The following is a 22,625-nucleotide window of genomic DNA, read 5'->3' as shown; positions in this document are numbered from 1 at the left end:
TGAAGGGAAACATCTAAAACATGCAGGACAGTGGGCATTGAGGACTGAGGTTGGGAAACACTGCTCTAGATGGAGACAGACTACTTTTAATATTTACTCCTTATTTTTCCAAGTTCTTTAAATTATTCAACACACATTGCAGATTATTCTGTGTTTTTAAACTCACTTTTTTATTTTTCAACAAGCACTTAGACAGTCCTCAACTTACTTTCTTTCAGACTTTATAAATGTCTCAGATCATTTAAAACATCACTTTCTCTTTACCGTTACAGGTTGCAAACATACATTCAGTTCTGAGTTCTCTGGACAGAAATGTTCACACATTAAATATTAGCATTTACAGGATTTCTAACCTCAGAAACTCCAACCCAAATAAAATGGATTTGGTCCGTGACTCGAACCCAAAACAGGAAGGTACTTTATTGATCCTGGAGGATATTTGGGGACTCAGCAGCACTCACACAATAAAGAAACAAAGGTATTAAAAATAAGAAAAGGGTCATATTAAAAATAGAAATACTAAATTGCAAATGGAGAATCAGGAATAAAAATACAACAAAGTGAAAAAATTAATTGCTGTGATGTAAAAAGTGAATCAATGTAAATTTAAGTGAAGTGACAAAAACACTTAAACTGACCCTGTCCACTAAAATGAAGGGACATGAATTAAAAATGCACATGAACTTTAACCCCTCTTGGTATTGGACATAAACATGTCTACTGATATTTAAACATTTAAATTCCCTCCAAAACATTAACAGAGTGGCGTGAGGTCCAGGTATATGGTTTGTTATCTGAGGGCAGCACCATGCCATACAGGCTTCATTTGAATAAAACATTTAAGTAAAGGTAAATTTAATTTCTATTGCAAACACTGACATCATCATTTAAAAGAAAAATGCACATTTTCTTTAATGTTTTGGCCTTAATCTCTTTAAACTGCCAACTTCCTGTTCCATTTGTCTTTGATGCATAGATGGAAACTACAAACTAGTGAGATGGAGTACGCAGCATCTAGTTTTGGGTCACTGTTCATGGCCGGTATCCAGAAGTCTGAAAATCCAGTCTGGACTTCCTGTCAGTGGTTGACATTTCCCCCAGTTTGTTTCTGTTCTGCCCCGCCTGTCTTCCATCTGCCCTGATTGTTCAAACCTGTGTCGTTACCCCCTTGTGTATATCTGGTCTTGTCTTTCCCTTGCTCCTTGTGGTTCCGTACTGTTTCCTTCCCTCCATGTGTCCTGCCAAGTTTTTGCTTCAGTTCTCGATCCCTGTTTTTGGTGCTGGTTTGGTGCTGGTTTGATGCTGGTTTGGTTTGATGCTGGTTTGGTGCTGGTTTGGTTTGGTGCTGGTTTGGTGCTGGTTTGGTGCTGGTTTGATGCTGGTTTGGTTTGATGCTGGTTTGGTGCTGGTTTGGTTTGGTGCTGGTTTGGTGCTGGTTTGGTGCTGGTTTGGTGCTGGTTTGGTGCTGGTTTGGTGCTGGTTTGGTTTGGTGCTGGTTTGGTGCTGGTTTGGTTTGATGCTGGTTTGGTGCTGGTTTGGTTTGGTGCTGGTTTGGTGCTGGTTTGATGCTGGTTTGGTGCTGGTTTGGTGCTGGTTTGGTGCTGGTTTGGTGCTGGTTTGGTTTGGTTTTGGTTTGATTTTGGTTTGGTGCTGGTTTGGTGCTGGTTTGGTGCTGGTTTGGTTTGATGCTGGTTTGGTTTGATGCTGGTTTGGTGCTGGTTTGGTTTGGTGCTGGTTTGGTGCTGGTTTGATACTGGTTTAATGCTGGTTTGGTGCTGGTTTGGTGCTGGTTTGGTGCTGGTTTGGTGCTGGTTTGACCCAGAGAGTCCAGGATGAAACAGACGCAGCGTTATTCCTGGCAGGTCAGAGCAGGACCAGAGGATGGAGAGACTTGGCTGGAATCCAGTCGTGTCATTTCATTCATTCTTTTTAACTTCATGGAGCAGCACGGGTTGTTAGATTCTCTTCACGGCTGGTACCGTTCGGCTCCGCAGAGGGAACCAGACAACGCTGAAAGGCTCTTCGGGGGGACAGATTAAACCGGTTTACCTCCTCCCCCCGACCTCACACCACTCCCTCATACCCCGCTGGGTGCATGGCCTCCCCCCCGGTCATTAAAACACATCCAAACACACCTGTATTAGGTCATTCAAAGGTCATAACCCCCCCAGAACTCAGTAAACGGCTCCTCCACCGTCTGGTACGCATCCATCATCCTCATTGAGAATCCAATTAACAGACCCCGCCCCATTTCTACATCAACAATGATACTGAAAAACATGGAAATCCTCACATTTTAAATGCTACAATAAGAGATCAGAATCCATTTCAACTATTGATCAACAAGTGTTGAACATTTGGATCCTTCAATTCAGTTCATCTATGTTGGCTTAAACTTTTTGGGTTCTTTCTTCATATCTGACGCATATTCAAGTGTTCTCTGCAAAATGAGAGTGTAATCTATCTCAGTATTATAATAAATAAAAGAAAGAGAGTGTGAAATGATCTCTCTTATGAAATAAAAGTCAGATTTGTGCCGATGGTGAACAAGAGAGTAAAAAGTGCCTTGTGATGGTCGGTGCTGCTCCTGGTACTGAGACTAATCACAGACAAACACTTATTAACTACAGTAAACTGGACAAGAGAAAAGATCCAAGTTTTACTGAAGAATTTACATTTTCTTTGAAGTGTTAACAATCATAATATCCAAAAAACACAATATTTACTGGAACAAACTCTGAGGAACATTCATTGACCAAGTCAAGTTCATTTGTGCTTCGTGTTTTAATGAACAAACGCTGTTATTTCCACGGATCTCTTGACTGTCTCTCTTCATCAGTGACACGTAGAGAAACAACAAAAGGAAAACTTGGAATGAAACGCGGCAGCATAGACTTTTATCCATCACTACAATCATAGTAGGCTTCGGGCCGCATTAACTGCCGAAAGAATGGCATAAATTGCGCTAAAATTACATGATTAATTGAAAATTGCAGACTTCCTGTTGGGTTTCGGCCATGGCGCCAGGAGACTTTTCTTTAAGTTGTGCCATGATACAGGTGTGTACCGATTTTCGTGCATGTACGTCAAACCGTATTGTAGGGCTTGAGGCACAAAGTTTTCTAGGGGGCGCTGTTGAGCCATTAGGCCACGCCCATTAATGTAAACCATTAAATATCACATTTTTCACCAGGCCTGGCTTGGTGCACAATTTGGTGACATTGGGGCACGTTTAGGGGGAAAAAAGGCCCTCATTTAGTCGGAAAAATAAAGAAGAAAGAAAAAGAAAAAAAATCCTACAGATACAATACGGGCCTAAGCATTGTAAGTGCTTGGGCCCTAATTAAAAGCTACATTTTGATGTACTGTTTTTTTTACACTAATATAATAAGAATTATGACTTTTTGACTCAACATGAAATAAATGAATATATGAGGAGTTTGTAAAACTCTGGAATTCAGAAACTATGTACATCTTCATCATCATCATCATCATCATTATCATCATCATCTGCATCTTCATCACGGTCCAGTCAGAGTCTGTCCACACAAACTGGTGCTGCTTCAACTCTGAGGACGATCAGGACACGACTCGTCCGTCCTGGACACTCTATTCTGGACCATCACTCCAGCTGTAGAGGAAGAAGAAAGAAGAGAGCAGATGAAGGAGTGTTTGCAGAGATCCCTTCATCAACTGTAGAGGAAGAAGAAAGAAGAGAGCACATAAAGGAGTGTTAGCAGAGATCCCTCCACCAGCTGGAGAGGAAGAAGAAAGAAGAGAGCAGATAAAGGAGTGTTTGCAGACATCCCTCCATCAGCTGTAGAGGAAGAAGAAAGAAGAGAGCAGATAAAGGAGTGTTTGCAGAGATCCCTCCATCAGCTGTAGAGGAAGAAGAAAGAAGAGAACAGATAAAGGACTGTTTGCAGAGATCCCTCCATCAGCACATCCAAGACTTCCGAGTTCAGAGCTGCAGTGGAGCAGCTGTGTGTCTGAACATCCTGGAAGGCCATCAGCTGGAATACTCCTTTATTTCTGGACACATGAACACCAGCACAACACTGGTCTACAACAAACATCTGGACCCTCTGATTGGCCGACTGCTGTCTCTGTGTTTCTGTCCAATCCTGCAGCCTGTCATCATCCTCCTCTCACAGCTACATTAGGAAAGCAGCTGCTGAGAAGCTGCAGCTTCACTGGAAACTCTAATCTTTGATACCAACTGGTTTTAGTAGAAAACTGCTGGAAGCAGCAGAACCGAGTCCAATCTCCACTGACCTGAGATCCTGCAGCTGGTAGTCTGGACTCTTCACCAGATCACGAAGCTGCTTCACATCTGGATCCTTCAGGCCTTTAAAACTCAGGCACAGATGTTTCAGGTGGGAGGGGTTGGACTTCAGAGCTGAGACCAGAGAAGAACAGCTTATCCCTGACAGACCGCACCTCGCCAACCTGAATAAAGAATAAAAGATACATTACAATTCAGCATCATCTTCATCATTTTACAGATCAATTACAATTCAGCATCATCTTCATTATTATAAATGCTCCATACAGATGAGAATTAGAAAGGTGATGGACTTTATCAAGGCTGATGTTCATATTGATGTCACACATGTGATCAATAGTCTGCGTATATTTCTCTTCAGTATTATTGACTTGATGATCAGAAAAGTCTGAGTTTGTGCTGATTTCAATAAATCAGCACAAACCCTGTTTTCCCCAGACCGGTACCGGGCCGTAGAGCCGTTACTACTGGGCCGTGAAATGGCTTGTGTTCCGATCATAATTAGGGCTGCAATGATTCGTCGACGTTGTCGACAAAAAGCGATAATCAAAATTGTCGGCAATTGTCACCAGACATTTTTTTCCCAATGGAGTGAGGCATCTCACTTCACTTCACCTCATACAATCTCTGCCGAGAGCCGTGCAACACCACAGCGTCTCAGTGCAGCTGCGGGTAACAAAACTTCAAAAGTTCGGGAGCATTTTAGCCTGGATACGGAGAATAAAAAGAACACTTGCAAGTAGGGTTGCCACCCGTCCCGTAAAATATGGAATTTTCCTTTATTTAAGAAAAAAATGTTGCGTCCCGTATTGAACTAATACGGGACGCGATTTGTCCCGTATTTTCATTAACGCCCCATACACACGTCTGTCACACACACACATCAACACTAAATTGATCAATAATAACAAAATAAAACACAGGAAACATTAAGGCCAGCAAAATCTTTGTGGCAGAACAGGACCTGCTGCGTCTGTGCCCAGATCTTTCTATGTGCCAGACAGCCGGGAGGACTCGCGCTTCTCTTCCAGGTAGGAGTTGGGAATTGGGAATTAAAAGTTCCGTATTGAACCAATACGGACATATATTATGCCAGGCCCGGTTCTACGATGGTGCATAAGCAAGCATTGCACCCTCAGTTTGTGTTTGCGTGCTCAGTTGAAAAGACGAAAAGAAAACTGACAATGCGCAAGCGTTAAGTCTGATTTATGGTTCCGCGTTAAATCGACGGCATGGCTACGGCGATGGGTACGCATGCGACGCGTACCGTACGTTCGTGTCCCAGCGTATCCTACCCCGTAAGCTCTGTGTTGGTGCAACACGGAACCATAAATCAGCCAGTGTCCGTCACATGCAGCAGTTTCCTGCACCAGCAAGACGCTGCTCTCTGATTACGGCTCACAGTTTGAAACCCCCAAATAAAAAATAAATTAGAGAATATTTTATGAAATCAATAAACAATTCCATCATCAAAATTATAACAAATAAAGGTTAAAAATATCATACTTTGCATGTAATAAGACTAGGTAATATATTAGTTTCACCTTTTAAGTTGAATTATTGAAACAGATTAACTTTTACACCAAATTCTACTTGAATTATTGAAATAGATTAACTTTTACATCATATTCTAGTTGAATTATTGAAATAAGTTAACTTTTACATCATATTCTAGTTGAATTATTGAAATAAGTTAACTTTTACACCATATTCTTCATCTGAAGCATTTTTTTGTCATATAATTTCATCCAAAACTTGTATAAATCGAAATGTGTTTCTTTGAGTGGCAGCCCTGTCATGGCTTGGCGGACAATAAGTTCTGGTACCCGACCGGACTGAACAGCGCCATGCACAGGTGCTGTATGCAGGTTAGGTACAGTCAGTTGCAGAGATGAGCGGACCTCAGCAAACCTCCATGAGCCATTTCTTTACTGGTTGTTCGAGTAAAAGAAATAGTGATGAACAAGGGGAAAATCCTACCAAAAAGAAAAGCAAAAGCTTTAATCGCAAGTACGACATTATTTATATAAAATACGGATTTGTTGCAATTGGCGATTTGGAGGCGCCAAACCCACTATGTATTTTATGTGGAGAAACGCTCGGCAACGAAGCAATGAAGCCATCCAAGCTTCAAAGACACTTAAATACAAAACATCCTTCTCTCAAAGACAAACCAGTGGATTTTTTCGAAAGGAAAAAACGTGAGTTAAATTTGCAGAAGCAAGTTTTAAAGGCCACAACATCAGCTAACGTCGCTGCAACGAGGGCTTCATATCTTGTTGCTCACCGGATTGCAAAAGCTAAAAAGCCCTTTACAATTGGAGAGGAGCTAATACTGCCCGCTGCAAAATAAATCTGCCTCAAACTTTTGGGGGAAAAAGCAGTAGTGGCAGCAAAGTAGCAAAGTGTCGCAGCAGTCTGGCAATTGAAATAGGCTGTTATTTTCGTAAAATGAGTCGCCACCAGTTGGTGGATAAATATATGCACCTGAAACCATTGTAAAGTTAGTAAAACAATGATAGCCTGCATTTTAAAATGCATTGTTTTTTTCTAAAATGTTTATTAAAATTGACATAAATTGTCAACCGGTCCCTGAGCTTTTTGTTTATACTTCTGCTGGTCCTCGGCACAAAAAAGGTTGGGAACCCCTGGTCTAGACCATGTAAAGTCCATTCCTGTCACGTGTTTCTGTCCCAATAACACGTCTGTTTGTAAATGATGTTTTGGACGATAAAGTTTTCATTCCTAGAAGGACTTTGTGAGCAGAGAAACAGTTTCAGGACAGGAGGACGTCTGTGTTTATTCAGCATTCGTGAAAGACATCTCTTCTCCAGTGATGGATCTGGAACTGGTGCAGAAAACTTTTGTCTGATTAATACATTTGATTGATCAAGAACAGATGCATGATGGTACAAAAACGTACAAATCTGAACCCTTACAGGGAAACTACAACCAAATACTCATCAAAATGGCTTCAGCCTATACCTTTTTGGTAAATGTGTAGATATATAATATATATATTTATACCTGTGTGTATACTGAACATATACAGTGTGTATATGCAAACATCTTAAAATGTAAATGAACAAAACAAAATAAACTAAACTAAACTAAATTAAACTAAACTAAACTAAACTAAAATATGGAAACTAACTGATGCTCCAGGGTTTAATGTAGTTTTTAATGGCAGAAAAAGTTTTGATGGAATTTGAATTCCAATATCAGTCTTTCTATGTAAATATAAATGAAGCTAAAAGTTTATTGAATCTGAGTTTTGATGTAAAAATTTGAATTTGTTAAAAAATGTTCTTCCATAAACGATGAATAAATTAACAATATTCATCATTTCCATGTTTTTAAGGAGACATTTCTTCATCAATCAGTACATATTTGTCTGTTTAGGAGTTTTTTCAAACATTTTCTCTGAAAAAGTTGATTGAGTGACGACATAGTTTCAACACAAAGTTTCTGATGTTCTTGTTGGATGTTTTGTTGCTGATGAAGGAAACTCATGGTCTAGACAGCAGCTTTATTTCACTTTACTAACTTCAACACACATGGATTTATATTTAGTTTTACACTGAAAACCATAAAAAGACATTATTTGTTACACATTATGTCTTGATGTCACCTGGATGAAATGATCTTAACAGATATATTAAAGAATAATATTAAAAATACAGAAAATTATGTTTTTCAATGTTGAGAGTTTTATATTTGGTAAACTTGTATTTGTTAAAATGAAATTTAATGTTAGTCAAAGGAAGCCAACGTTGGTTTGACTGATTTCATCCACAGTAAGAAGTTATTTAGTAAATGAGCTCTATAACTCATATATTGGACGACTACACATTCAGTCTGTCCACTATTGTCTGTCAGACTCTCTCAGTTTATTAACATCTGGAGGACATTTCTGAACGTATTGGCTGTAAAGTTAATTCATGTTTGTTCAGATGTTTTATTCCAGGTTCAGACACATCTCTGGTTCTTCATTTGTTCCTGTCTGACACATTCACATGTTTAGTTTTATGTAATGAATCAGAAGAGGAAGTTTAAGATGAAACTAAAGCAGAGAAGAAGAACTCAGAGCAGTCAGATGGTCAGTGTGGATCAGTAGAAGATCAGCCTGATGTCTGCAGGTTAGTGTCAACACAACTTTCACATCAGATTCATCTGAACACACAACTAAAACATGTCTGACCCCAGAGTCTCCAGTCTGCAGTCTGGACTCTCCAGAAATCCACTCAGACGTTTCACTCCTGAATCCTGCAGGTTCTGGTTGTAACTCAGGTGCAGATGTTTCAGATGGGAGGGGTTGGACTTCAGAGCTGGGACCAGAGAAGAACAGCTAATCTCTGACAAACTGCACCTCTTCAACCTGAACAGAAAATAAAACATGTTCCAGTCTCATCAGAGAAGTGTTTCTTCAAATATCAACTTTGTCATCAGGTCCATGTGGGTCACCACCGTATCTGGACTTTATAAAACAGGTTTTACACTTTTGTTACATCCATGATGTGGGTTCCTGGTTGTTCCTCTGACATGTTCACCTTTACTGAACATCCTGAGCTTTTCTTTTTTATACACATGTGTTTATTGATTTTCTTTTAAATCAAAACAAAACAGTATTGCACATAGACAGTTGCACATAAAATTAAGCGAAAACCCCACCCTCCCCCCTCCCAAAGGGAAATCAGAAAAAAAAAAAAAACAAACAAACAGGGAACGACATTACTTGTTTGAAATATCAGATAGATGATGCAGAGGTTACATCAATATTTCCAAATGAATATATCTCCTTCAAGTTTCTAAAAATTCTCCAAGATCACTGTTCTCCAAGAACGAAAGAAAGGGATTCCAGATCTCATGGAATTTGGCTGATTTCTTTTTCATCGTGTACGTCAGTTTTTCAAGGACAAGGCATGTTGATAACTCCTTCAGCCAGCGACCAATCGTAGGGCTCTTAACATCCTTCCAACATAGAGAGATCAGGCGTCTAGCTTGTACAAGACATAAGTCAGTCATTTTCCTCTCTTTGTTGTTCAGCAGACAGTCTTCCGGATACAAATTGAGAATGCATAGTTCAGGGCAATCAGGGACTGGATTTAAGGTCATTTGAGAAATGCATTTTACAACTTCATTCCAGAACCTATGTATCTCAGGGCAACCCCAAAAGCAGTGAAATAAAGTACCTTTTTCCACATTGCATTTGACACAGACATCAAGAATATTAGGATTCATCTTATTCAGTCTCTCCGGAGTGATATAGGTCCTCATAATCCAATTGTACTGAATCAGATTCAGGCGAGTATTTATTGTAAGACGATGAACTCCTGAGCAAATCTTTTTCCAGGCCTCATCTGAGATATCTTTCTGCATGTCATTCACCCATTGAGTTCTCTTATGCTCAGTAGAATCTTTATGGTTTTCTGCTAGTATAGTATAGAAAAGGGATATTTGACCTTTGCCATTGCAGTTATTCACAGCTACATTTTCTAATATGGATAGAGGAGGTTGTGTAACAGAATGTGTTTTAGCATAAATGAAGCTCCTTAACTGTAAATATTTAAAGAAGTGGGTCCGGGAGATACCATATTCATTTACAAGTTCCTCAAATGACATTAATTTGTTCTCCTTGTATAGGTCCAGGATTTTATAAATGCCCTTTGTTGTCCATATTTTAAAGCCTTGGTCTTTTTTACCAGGGGAGAAGCTATCATTCCCCCATATTGGTGAAAAACCAGAAAGTGAAGAAGATTCACCCAAAAATGATTGTACACTATGCCAGACATTAATTGTGTTTCTCACAAAGGGGTTATCGGTGAGTCTTTTTAGTTTTAGGTGCAGAATATAAGTAAGTGTCAAGTCGCAGGCCTTTGGTACAGAAACTTTCAATTTGTACCCATGGTAAGTAAGGCTCAGGTGAGAACCAGTACATTGCAGCCCTAAGTTGAGCAGCCCAAAAGTACCACTGTAAATTGGGTAATTGTAATCCTCCTCTCTCATATGGCAAATAAAGAAGTGAAAGTCGCAACCTTGACCTTCTGTTATTCCAAATAAATGTTGTAAATATTTGCTTCACTTTCGAAAAGAACTGTGGCGGTGGAGGTAAAGGGATAGTTTGAAATAAATATAAAAACTTTGGCAGTATACTCATCTTAATTACATTTATACGTCCTATAAGGGAGATTGGCATAGATGACCAATTGTTCGGTTACTGTAGAGATCATGGGTTCATAATTACAGGGTACTAAGTCTTTGATGTCTGGGGTAATGGTGATACCAAGATATTTGAATCCGTTCACTGCATTGTTGAAGGGGTGATTTATCACTGGATTTAATCGTTCCTGCTTATTCAGAAACATGATAGAGGATTTTGTTTCATTTATTTTAAAGCCTGAAAATGTTCCAAATGTGTCAATTAAGTTGCACAGATTAAAAATTGAATTTTTTAGGTCAGTTAACAGCAAAAGAGTGTCATCAGCATACATTATGATACGATGCTCTGTTTCTGACACTTTAATGCCTGAAATTGAGGGGTGTGATCTTACCGCTATTGCAAACGGTTCCATTGCTAAAACAAATAACATTGGCGAGAGAGGGCATCCCTGACGGGTACCTCTTGAAAGTCTGAAAGGGGATGATATTAAATGGTTGGTGGAAACCTCTGCCAACGGGTCAGTATAAAGTATCTTGATCCATTTTCGGAAGTAATCACCAAAACCAAAGCGCAACAGCACATCAAATAAATAGCTCCACTCCACTCTGTCAAATGCTTTTTCAGCATCCAAAGACAGGATAGCAGTGTCAAGGGCCCCCTCACTTGCATGTATTACATTCAACACCCTTCTGGTATTATGGAAAGCCTGACGGTTTTTAACAAAACCATTCTGATCTAGACTGATCACTGATGGGAGCACTGGTTCTAATCTTCTAGCTATCACCATAGCAATAATCTTGGCATCGGTGTTAAGTAACGAAATAGGTCTATATGATGTGCAGTTGGTAGGTGACTTATTAGGTTTCAGTATAAGTGTTATTAGTGCATTTCTCAGGGAGTCTGGGAGACAGCCTTGTTGAAACGCCTCTTCATACATTGCTAAGAGAGGTTTGATTAATTTGTCTTTAAATATCTTATAGATATCAACTGGCAGTCCATCGGGACCTGCAGTTTTACCTCCCCTCATATTGGTAATAGCATCATTAATTTCTGAGGCAACTAGTTTCTCGTCCATATGTGCTTTCATATCATCATCTATGGAAGGAATACGGATACTGTCTAGGAACTCAGTCTGTGTTCCCAATCTCCCCGCGGACTCAGATGTATACAATGTTTTGTAATAAGAGGTAAAAATGTTGTTAATTTCCTGAGGGTCTGTTGTTGTTGTTCCGCTTCCTGTTTGAATTGCAGTAATTGCCCTGTCTGCATTCAGTTTTTTAATTCGCCAGGCTAACAATCTCCCTGATTTTTCACCCTGATCATAATAACTCTGTTTTAGCCGAATTATACTATTTTCAACTTTTGATGTGGACAATTCTTCATATTGGGCTTTGAGAGACATTAATTCTTGTTTATTTTTTGTGGAGTCATCCAAAACTGCTTCTCTCTCCAGTTGTCTAATTTTGTGTTCTAACTCCTTCATTTTCAGCTTGAGTTTGTTTGTTTTTGAGCTAGTATATGATATGATCATGCCTCTGATATACGCCTTAAAGGCCTCCCATCTGATGGTGGCAGAGGTCTCATCTGTATTTGTGATAAAAAACGACTCAATTTGCGCCTCTAGGAAAAGCAGGAAATTTGAATCGGACAACCATCTGGGATGAAATCTCCATCTATGAGTGGCTTTAACTAGGCCCGGTGTTTTACATACAAGTGACGTAGGAGAGTGGTCTGATAATAGTATAGAATCATAATTACAGTCTACCACAGAGGAAAACATAGAATTGGGAATGAGGAAATAGTCTATACGAGAGTATGAGTTAAAACGTGCCGAGTAACAGGAAAATTCTAATTTACCAGGGTTAAGTCTCCTCCAGGGGTCACATAGGCCCAGATCATTTACATATTGTAACAGTTTCTTTCTACTCTGAATGTGAGAAGAGTCCACCCCAGATGAACTGTCTAATTTAGGATCCAAAGTACAGTTGAAATCGCCTGCTATAAGAGCTTTTCCTGGGAGAGAAGCTATTAACAAAAACACATTTTCAAAGAATTTAGGGTTGTCATCGTTTGGGGCATAAATGTTTATCATATTTATCTTTTCATTTATTAATGTACCCTGGACAATAAGATATCTACCCCCTGTATCACGAATTACATTGTTCACTTCAAAAGGTACAGATCTGTGAATCAGGATCATCACTCCACGGGTGTGTGATAAGTGAGAGGCTGATATCACCTGCCCTGACCATCTCCTTTTTACCTTTATTACTTCATCTGACAATAGATGCGTTTCTTGGAGATATACAATTGATGATTTTAATTGTTTAAGCCTGTTGATTACTTGCTTCATTTTTACCATTTTAACCATGCCTCTAACATTCCAGGATGTAAACTTTAAATTTGCATTAGAAGCCATATCTACTATATTCAAATATGAAATATATCAACCATGCCATAGACATCTTGAAAGTAAACACACGTTTGTAAATTGCAACCCCATTCTTAAAGCAGTTAGATCGTATGTCGCTGTCCCACACAAAATAAAATTTACATTTATGACCCTTAAATTAATCCCATCACTGTCACCCCGAACGAGACAGCGCGCTTCCCCTCGTAACATTAAGAGCGAACTAGGTGCTCAACTGATCCACTAATAAGAGGAGCAGATAAGAACTAATGCGTCACAAAATAAACAAACTACCGCCTACAATCGGCTTAATAAAATGAGCGAACATAGTCTAATATACACGTGTATCTAGAGTTTGAAACCACGTCAGTATGCAGTGATAATGTACAGCACAACCAAAAAGAGGATATATAATTCTTCCTAAAAAATTAAACTTTAAGTTACAGCAAAGAGGCAACATTACCGTGTGTTTGAAGCAGACGGACGGTGAGAGAGAGAGAAAAAAAAGAAAAAAGTCCGGTTCGGAAGTTCACGTTGCCTGTTGCCGCTGAGAGGGAGAGAAAAAAAGGCCAGTCCCTTAACGTGATCATCTCAGAGTAATCCGTAAACCGGGACCGGCCAGTTAGGTATCCAGGTCTTTGATGAACGAATCCACACCCGTAGGATCAGCAAACACGTAAGGTTTTCCTTCGTGGAAGAGCCGGAGTTTAGCAGGGTAAATGAATCCATATTCAATGCTCAGGTCTCGTAATCGCCTTTTAACATCATCAAAGCGCTTCCTTTTCTTGTGGAGCTCGGTGGAGATGTCTTGGAAAAACATGACGTGCTGGCCTTCAAACATGATCTTGCCCATCTTCCTCGCTGCCTGCATGACACGAGTCTTGTCCTGGAAGTTGAGGAACTTCATGATCATCACTCGCGGTGCGGCGGAGCGCGGCGCGCCTGGCAGCCGGTGCGCTCGTTCGATAACCGGCGGGGCAGGGAAAGTCTCCGGGCCCAGGACGGCGGGTAGCCAGTTCTCCAGGAAAGCAGCTGCATTACCTTTTTCGACTTTCTCCGGAAGGTTCACTAGTCTGAGATTAGAGCGACGGCTGCGGTTCTCCAGGTCGTCTACTTTATTGATGAGCTCAGACACCTGCTTCTCCAGTGCCGCTATTTTAGTTTTCTCTCCAGCAATATCATCTTCCACGTCGCTAATCCGGACCTCTGCCTGTCCCAATCTCCCTGAAAAATCTTTGAAGTCCGACTTGATCTCATTTATTGCAGTAAGAACTCCATCAAATTTGGAGCCGAAGTCGTTCTTCAGGGCTGTGATTGCTTCCAAAATCCCCGCTGTTCCCGGAGCCTGCTCGGCGGTTGCCAGCATGCTAGCATCTTCACCTGAACCCTCGTGTTGGTCGGATTTGGTTTGAGCCCGGCGGGTCTGAAGGCTCGGGGTTTTGGGATGTTTGGACGACATCTCCAGGTTGCTGAAACACCTAACTTGGTTTTATGAAGAAGTTCGTTCGCTTTAAATACAGGATAATTTCAATTTAACCGATTATGACGGAGAGAGCTCAAAGTGCGACCGCTCAGCTCCGCGCCATAGCCACCTCATCCTGAGCTTTTCTGGTCCAAGTCTGACACTAGATTAAGATGAAAACACCAACATACACACCAATCCTTTTGATTAGTGTTGATGTTCAAATATTGTTCAAAGCAGCAGTTTAGAGATCAGAAGCTGATCTAGCAACAATTATTAACACCAGAATGGATCTGTGGAGAACTGCTGGACTTTATATCATGTGTCCAGTTTTATATCATTTACGCAGGATTCCTGAGCTTTTTATCATAATGATCCTTGTATGTTATAAAGAGTTAAAATGATGTTTTCTGAGAGCAGAAGACATTAAAATACTTTACTTTTAGTAATGTGTCATTTATAATTTGACCTAACTTGCAAACACCTAATAATTCTGTTACAACTGAGTTTATCAGTTAATATCTTACTTTTAGTTAAAGATAAGAATGATTGAATTCTGTATATTTATCACACTAATTCAACAGATTCTGAAGTCTGTGTGAAACTAAACATCAGGTTCTGTATCGCTTGCACTTGAAAAGTCTTTGCTTGAACAACTAATGATCTGCTTGATTAAAGGACATTTCTGAATTAAACCCCCACGGGAGGATCTAAGACACTTCCTGTCAGGACGATCACTTTGACGCTCCACCTGTAGCCGTCAGTCCAACCTGTCCAGGTCTGAGGCCTCGTTTACACGCAGCAACAACGCTGCTGTTTTCATGAGTTTTAGCCGTTCGTTTACACCAAAACGAAGCTCAAAGTCTCCAAAAACCATCATTCCTGAAAACTCCGGCCAAAGTGGAGATTTGCTTGTAAAGGGAGAGAAAGGGACATTTAGGCTTCAGAACGTCTCATTATGGACAGAAACGTCACCAGCGTCATGTGTAGCAGCTGTGGTTACGGTTTGTTTGGCCGCTGTGATCATGATGGAAGCTGTTAAGTGATAACTGACTTCACTACTGTCTTAATGTGGCTGTTCAGGTCTGAGTCAGAACCACTCCCTGATTTCTGGCTTGGATATTTGCTTTTTAGCTTCACTACTTGAAGCTGAATGCCCACGTTTAATCTGATTTACTTGGTTCCAATTACTTCTGTTTTTATCTTCAATTAACTGAATTAAATTGTGGCACCTCCACTTTTTAATGTGATCAATGCATTTGAATGCATTAAAAATTTGAATTAGTTAAAATGTTTTCTTCCATAAACGATGAATAAATTAACAATATTCATCATTTCCATGTTTTTAAGGAGACATTTCTTCATCAATCAGTGCATATTTGTCTGTTTAGGAGTTTTTTCAAACATTTTCTCTGAAAAAGTTGATTGAGTGACGACATAGTTTCAACACAAAGTTTCTGATGTTCTTGTTGGATGTTTTGTTGCTGATGAAGGAAACTCATCGTCTAGACAGCAGCTTTATTTCAGTTTACTAACTTCAACACACATGGATTTATATTTAGTTTTACACACTGAAAACCATAAAAAGACATTATTTGTTGCTCCTTATGTCTTGATGTCACCTGGATGAAATGATCTTAACAGATATATTAAAGAATAATATTAAAAACACAGAAAATTATGTTTTTCCATGTTTAGAGTTTCATATTTGGTAAACTTGTATTTGTTAAAATGAAATGTAATGTTAGTCAAAGGAAGCCAACGTTGGTTTGACTGATTTCATTCACAGTAAGAAGTTATTTAGTAAATGAGCTCTATAACTCATATATTGGACGACTACACATTCAGTCTGTCCACTATTGTCTGTCAGACTCTCTCAGTTTATTAACATCTGGATGACATTTCTGAACGTATTAGCTGTAAAGTTAATTCATGTTTGTTCAGATGTTTTATTCCAGGTTCAGACACATCTCTGGTTCTTCATTTGTTCCTGTCTGACACATTCACATGTTTAGTTTTATGTAATGAATCAGAAGAGGAAGTTTAAGATGAAACTAAAGCAGAGAAGAAGAACTCAGAGCAGTCAGATGGTCAGTGTGGATCAGTAGAAGATCAGCCTGATGTCTGCAGGTTAGTGTCAACACAACTTTCACATCAGATTCATCTGAACACACAACTAAAACATGTCTGACCCCAGTTTCTCCAGTCTGCAGTCTGGACTCTCCAGAAATCCACTCAGATGTTTCACTCCTGAATCCTGCAGGTCGTTGTAACTCAGGTCCAGAAGTTTCAGATGGGAGGGGTTGGACTTCAGAGCTGAGACCAGAGAAGAACAGCTGATCTCTGACAGACCGCAGCTCACCAACCTGAACAGAAAGTAAAACATGTTCCAGTCTCATCAGAGAAGTGTTTCTTCAAATATCAACGTTGTCATCAGGTCCATGTGGGTCACCACCGTATCTGGACTTTATAAAACAGCTTTTACACTTTTGTTACATCCATGATGTGGGTTCCTGGTTGTTCCTCTGACATGTTCACCTTTACTGAACATCCTGAGCTTTTCTGGTCCAAGTCTGACACTAGATTAAGATGAAAACACCAACATACACACCAATCCTTTTGATTAGTGTTCATGTTAAAATATTGTTCAAAGCAGCAGTTTAGAGATCAGAAGCTGATCTAGCAACAATTATTAACACCAGAATGGATCTGTGGAGAACTGCTGGACTTTATATCATGTGTCCAGTTTTATATCATTTATGCAGGATTCCTGAGGTTTTTATCATAATGATCCTTGTATGTTATAAAGAGTTAAAATTATGTTTTCTGAGAGCAGAAGATATTAAAATACTTTACTTTTAGTAATGTGTCATTTATAATTTGACTTAACTTGCAAACACCTAATAATTCTGTTACAACTGAGTTTATCTGTTAATATCTTACTTTTAGTTAAAGATAAGAATGATTGAATTCTGTATATTTATCAGACTAATTCAACAAATTCTGAAGTCTGTGTGAAACTAAACATCAGGTTCTGTATCGCTTGCACTTGAAAAGTCTTTGCTTGAACAACTAATGATCTGCTTGATTAAAGGACATTTCTGAATTAAACCCCCACGGGAGGATGTAAGACACTTCCTGTCAGGACGATCACTTTGACGCTCCACCTGTAGCCGTCAGTCCAACCTGTCCAGGTCTGAGGCCTCGTTTACACGCAGCAACAACGCTGCTGTTTTCATCAGTTTTAGCCGTTCGTTTACACCAAAACGAAGCTCAAAGTCTCCAAAAACCATCATTCCTGAAAACTCCGGCCAAAGTGGAGATTTGCTTGTAAAGGGAGAGAAACGGACATTTAGGCTTCAGAACGTCTCATTATGGACAGAAACGTCACCAGCATCATGTGTTGCAGCTGTGGTTACGGTTTGTTTGGCCGCTGTGATCATGATGGAAGCTGTTAAGTGATAACTGACTTCACTACTGTCTTAATGTGGCTGTTCAGGTCTGAGTCAGAACCACTCCCTGATTTCTGGCTTGGATATTTGAATTCAATTCAATTCAATTCAATTCAATTTTATTTATATAGCGTCTAATACAACAGAGTTGTCTCTAGACGCTTTCCAGAGACCCATACCCAGAACATAAACCCCCGAGCAGTTATTACATAAACAATGGCAGGTAAAAACTCCCCTAGTGGGAGAAAAACCTTAAGCCAAACAGTGGCAAGAAAAACTCCCCTTTAGGAGGGAAGAAACCTTGACCAGGACCAGGCTCATCAGGGGGGACCCTCCTGCCGAGGGCCAGACTGGTGGGTCAGGGACGGCAACAGCACAGCAGGCAGGTGGAAGCAGCAACGGGATGACCGCAGGCCAGCACGCAGCTCCCGAAGCTCCGGCCCAATCAGCAAGTCCCAGGTTGGGGTGCAGGGTCGGGGAAAGGTTGAAAAGGGGCAGGGCCAGGGAGAGGAGTCTTGAGGGACGAACCTTCTCCCCCGCCCAAAAGGGGCCGTTACCCAGCCCCCCTCACTCCCACACTGCAGGTTCCGGTGTCCAGCAAAGGATGCTGCAACATGGACAATTGAGAGAAAAGGGAGGAGAAGGGGGGGCCAGCACAAGTAACAAATATTTGTTTTTTTGCTTCACTACTTGAAGCTGAATGCTCATGTTTAATCTTATTTACTTGGTTCCAATTACTTGTGTTTTTATCTTCAATTAACTGAATTAAATTGTGGCACCTCCACTTTTTACTGTGATCAATGCATTTGAATGCATTACAAATTTGAATTTGTTCAAATGTTTTCTTCAACACAAAGTTTCTGATGTTCTTGTTGGATGTTTTGTTGCTGATGAAGGAAACTCATCGTCTAGACAGCAGCTTTATTTCAGTTTACTTACTTCAACACACATGGATTTATATTTAGTTTTACACACTGAAAACCATAAAAAGACATTATTTGTTGCACCTTATGTCTTGATGTCACCTGGATGAAATGATCTTAACAGATATATTGAGGAATAATATTGAAAACACAGAAAATTATGTTTTTCCATGTTTAGAGATTCATATTGGGTAAACTTGTATTTGTTGAAATAAAATGTTATGTTAGTCAAAGGAAGCCAACTTTGGTTTGACTGATTTGATCCACAGTAAGAAGTTATTTAGTAAATGAGCTCTATAACTCATATATTGGACGACTACACATTCAGTCTGTCCACTATTGTCTGTCAGACTCTCTCAGTTTATTAACATCTGGATGACATTTCTGAACGTATTAGCTGTAAAGTTAATTCATGTTTGTGAAGATGTTTTATTCCAGGTTCAGACACATCTCTGGTTCTTCATTTGTTCCTGTCTGACACATTCACATGTTTAGTTTTATGTAATGAATCAGAAGAGGAAGTTTAAGATGAAACTAAAGCAGAGAAGAAGAACTCAGAGCAGTCAGATGGTCAGTGTGGATCAGTAGAAGATCAGCCTGATGTCTGCAGGTTAGTGTCAACACAACTTTCACATCAGATTCATCTGAACACACAACTAAAACATGTCTGACCCCAGTTTCTCCAGTCTGCAGTCTGGACTCTCCAGAAATCCACTCAGATGTTTCACTCCTGAATCCTGCAGGTTCTTGTTCACACTCAGGTCCAGATGTTTCAGATGGGAGGGGTTGGACTTCAGAGCTGGGCCCAGAGAAGAACAGCTGATCTCTGACAGACCGCACCACCTCAACCTGAACAGAAAGTAAAACATGTTCCAGTCTCATCAGAGAAGTGTTTCTTCAAATATCAACGTTGTCATCAGGTCCATGTGGGTCACCACCGTATCTGGACTTTATAAAACAGGTTTTACAGTTTTGTTACATTCATGATGTCGGTTCTGTGGTATTATTGTATGTTGATTAATAATATTGTTTATTTCTATGGGAGTTCTTGATACATGTTACCATGAGGGGGCGCTGTGGCGCCAGGCTGTATTGTATTTACTGAGTTGGCTGCCGAGCAAGAGTTCAATAAACAGAGTTCGTACTGCACAGTTGGTCTGGAGATAATTACGATAAGATAAGATAAGAAATCCTTTAATAGTCCCCCAGAGGGGAAATTTCCAGGTTACAGCAGCAAAGGGGATAGTGCAAAACAAGAGGCATCAATATCACACAATATCACACAACAATAATAATAATAATAAACACTATAACACTATAAACAGTATATACAATAATAATAAGAATAAGAATAAGAAGGAGAATAAAAATAGTAATAAATAAAAAAAAAAATTCTAGTATACAAAAAGAAAAAACAGATGGATATTTACAGATGTTATTTATGCCCGTTGCAGAATGGTTTTTATTGTCAGGATTGTTTGTATTGTTTGTATTGTTTGTGGTCTACTGTGAGCAGTGCTGGTTGTGTAGTCTCACAGCTGCAGGGAGGAAGGACCGTCTGTAGCGCTCCTTCACACACCTAGGGTGAAGGAGCCTGTCGCTGAAGGAGCTCTCCAGCGCTCTGAAGGTGTCCTTCATGGGGTGGGAGTCCTTCTCCATCATGGATGACAGCTTAGCCATCATCCTCCTCTCTCCCACCACCTGCACTGTGTCCAGAGAGCAGCCCACGACAGAGCCGGCCCTTTTGATTGTTTTGTCCAGCCTCCTTCTGTCTGCAGCTGTGATGTTGCTGCCCCAGCAGACCACTCCGTAAAAAATGGCTGATGCCACCACAGTGTTGTAAAATGTTTTCAGGAGCTTCTCCTGCACACCAAAGGCCCTCAGTCTTACTGCTTCAATGCTGCTTTAAGAACACGACATGGTGTCAGTAGTGATCAAGTAACAAGCAGAGGTCCACCTGGAAGGGAAAAGAGGAGTTTGGTGAGCAAATCAAATGAGTGACGGAAAAGACGAGCGCAGTGGGGAAGGAGCTAGCAGGATGGCTAACACACCCAGCGCGACGTTCAGCATTCAGCCACCAGAGCCCTTCGACTTTTCCAAGCTGCACGAGTGGACAAAATGGATAAGGCGATTTGAAAGATTTCGTCAAGCAAGTAACTTATCTGCAAGTTCTGAAGAAAACCAAGTGAATAATTTGATTTACTGTATGGGAGACGAAGCAGATGATGTTCTGAGAGGCTTGAAGCTTAGTGATGCAGACCACCACCAGTACACTAAAGTAAGAGATGGCTTCCAGTCATTCTTCATTGTGAAAAAGAACATTGTTTATGAACGTGCGCGTTTTAATATGCGTAAGCAGGAACCAAATGAGACTGTCGATGCATTCGTCACTGCTCTGTATGCATTAGCAGAGCACTGCAATTATGGGACATTGCATGATGAGCTGATCAGAGACAGGATAGTGGTTGGGCTGGATGACACACGACTCTCAGAACGCATGCAGATGGAAAAAGACTTAGACTTGGAAAAAGCCATTTACATTGCAAGGCAATCAGAGGAAATCAAAAAGCAGCAAAACACACTGAGATGTGAAGCCAGTGGTGTAAAACAGATGGATGTGTGCTCTGTGGACAGAGTATTTAAAGGCAGACAGCAAAAGGAAAAGCTAAAATTCAACAAGTTTAAATATAATGAACCAAAGACACGCAGCAGTCAGAGCAGAAACCAAAAAGGCTCCCAGTGCTACAAATGTGGTGGCACACCTCACCCAAAACACGAGTGCCCTGCCAATGATGCCAAATGCCATTTCTGTGGGAAAAAGGGTCACTACCAGCGTGTGTGCCGTGCAGGAAAAGCTGTTCACGGTATAGAGGAAGAGGAGGAAAGTTTCTTTCTGGGCTCTGTGACGTCAGATGTCAATACGTGGACTGCTGACATAGACATAATGGACAAAAATATCACCTTTAAACTCGATACTGGAGCAGATGTCATCGCTGTGTCACAGACGGAGTTTAACAACATCTTTTCTAACACACAGCAGCCTGATCTCCAAAGGCCAGAAAAACCTTTGTTTGGCCCAGGACGGATTCCTCTGGATGTGTCGGGGTTCGCCAGACTGATGTTAAGGAAAGGGGCCAAGCAGACCATGGAGAAGGTCTATGTGGTCAAAAACCTGAGCACGCCTTTGCTTGGGTTGCCAGCCATTAAAGCCCTTAGCTTGCTCATCCGTGTCGACAGCATAGACATGGAGACCCTCAAGACAACTTACCCTAAGCTGTGCAGCGGGCTAGGCAGGCTGCAACAACCTTACACCATCAAGCTCAAGCCAGATGCTGTGCCGTATTCTGTAAAAACCCCCAGGAGGATTCCATTACCTCTGGTGGGCGAAGTTAAAAAAGAGCTCCAGCGCATGGAAGCTCTGGGCGTTATCAGCCGGGTAGAGGAGCCGACAGACTGGTGTGCCAGCATGGTGGTCGTGCCCAAAAAGGACAGTAAAAAGGTGCGGTTATGTGTGGATCTGACCGGCCTAAATGAGTATGTGTGCCGTGAAAAGTACATTCTGCCATCAGTGGAACAGAGCCTGGGAACGCTTACTGGAGCTCAAGTGTTCAACAAATTGGATGCCAACATGGGGTTCTGGCAGATTCCACTAACAGAGGAATCAGCCAAATACACTACTTTCATAACACCCTTCGGGCGGTTCCACTTTAACCGTCTTCCATTTGGCATCGCCTCTGCGCCTGAACATTTCCAGTGCAGGATGCCGGAAATCACAGAGGGACTCGAAGGTGTGGTCTGCCACATCGATGATCTGTTGGTGTGGGGGCGGGATCAGGAAGTGCATGACGCTCGACTTCATGCCGTGCTACAAAGACTGGAAAAAGCAGGCATCACACTGAATGTGGACAAGTGTGAACTCTCCAAGAGCGAGGT

General features: G+C 40.7%; 2 protein-coding genes across 8 annotated transcripts in view; one reads left to right on the top strand and one right to left on the bottom strand.

Moving 5' to 3' along the window:
- Positions 1 to 22,625, top strand: part of LOC133423619 (alpha-tectorin-like) — a 255,976-nt gene that overhangs the window by 121,893 nt on the left and 111,458 nt on the right. The gene's annotated exons all lie outside the window — the stretch shown is intronic.
- Positions 2,647 to 22,625, bottom strand: part of LOC133423617 (NACHT, LRR and PYD domains-containing protein 12-like) — an 87,928-nt gene continuing 67,949 nt past the window's right edge. For 6 of the 7 annotated variants that reach the window (XM_061713865.1, XM_061713864.1, XM_061713866.1 and 3 more), the window contains exons 11-15: positions 19,365 to 19,541; positions 16,510 to 16,683; positions 8,487 to 8,663; positions 4,276 to 4,449; positions 2,647 to 3,631 (exon numbers count right to left, since the gene is read on the bottom strand). In XM_061713865.1, coding sequence (XP_061569849.1) covers positions 3,610 to 3,631; positions 4,276 to 4,449; positions 8,487 to 8,663; positions 16,510 to 16,683; positions 19,365 to 19,541 — 724 coding nt within the window. In that variant the 3' untranslated portion in view covers positions 2,647 to 3,609. The remainder of the gene's footprint in view (positions 3,632 to 4,275; positions 4,450 to 8,486; positions 8,664 to 16,509; positions 16,684 to 19,364; positions 19,542 to 22,625) is intronic. The other variant, XM_061713869.1, reaches the window with a different exon arrangement.

Source organism: Cololabis saira, chromosome 22 (genome assembly GCF_033807715.1).
Source record: "Cololabis saira isolate AMF1-May2022 chromosome 22, fColSai1.1, whole genome shotgun sequence".
NCBI classification, from domain to species: Eukaryota; Metazoa; Chordata; class Actinopteri; order Beloniformes; family Belonidae; genus Cololabis; species Cololabis saira.
This window is presented reverse-complemented; position numbering and strand designations above follow the sequence as displayed.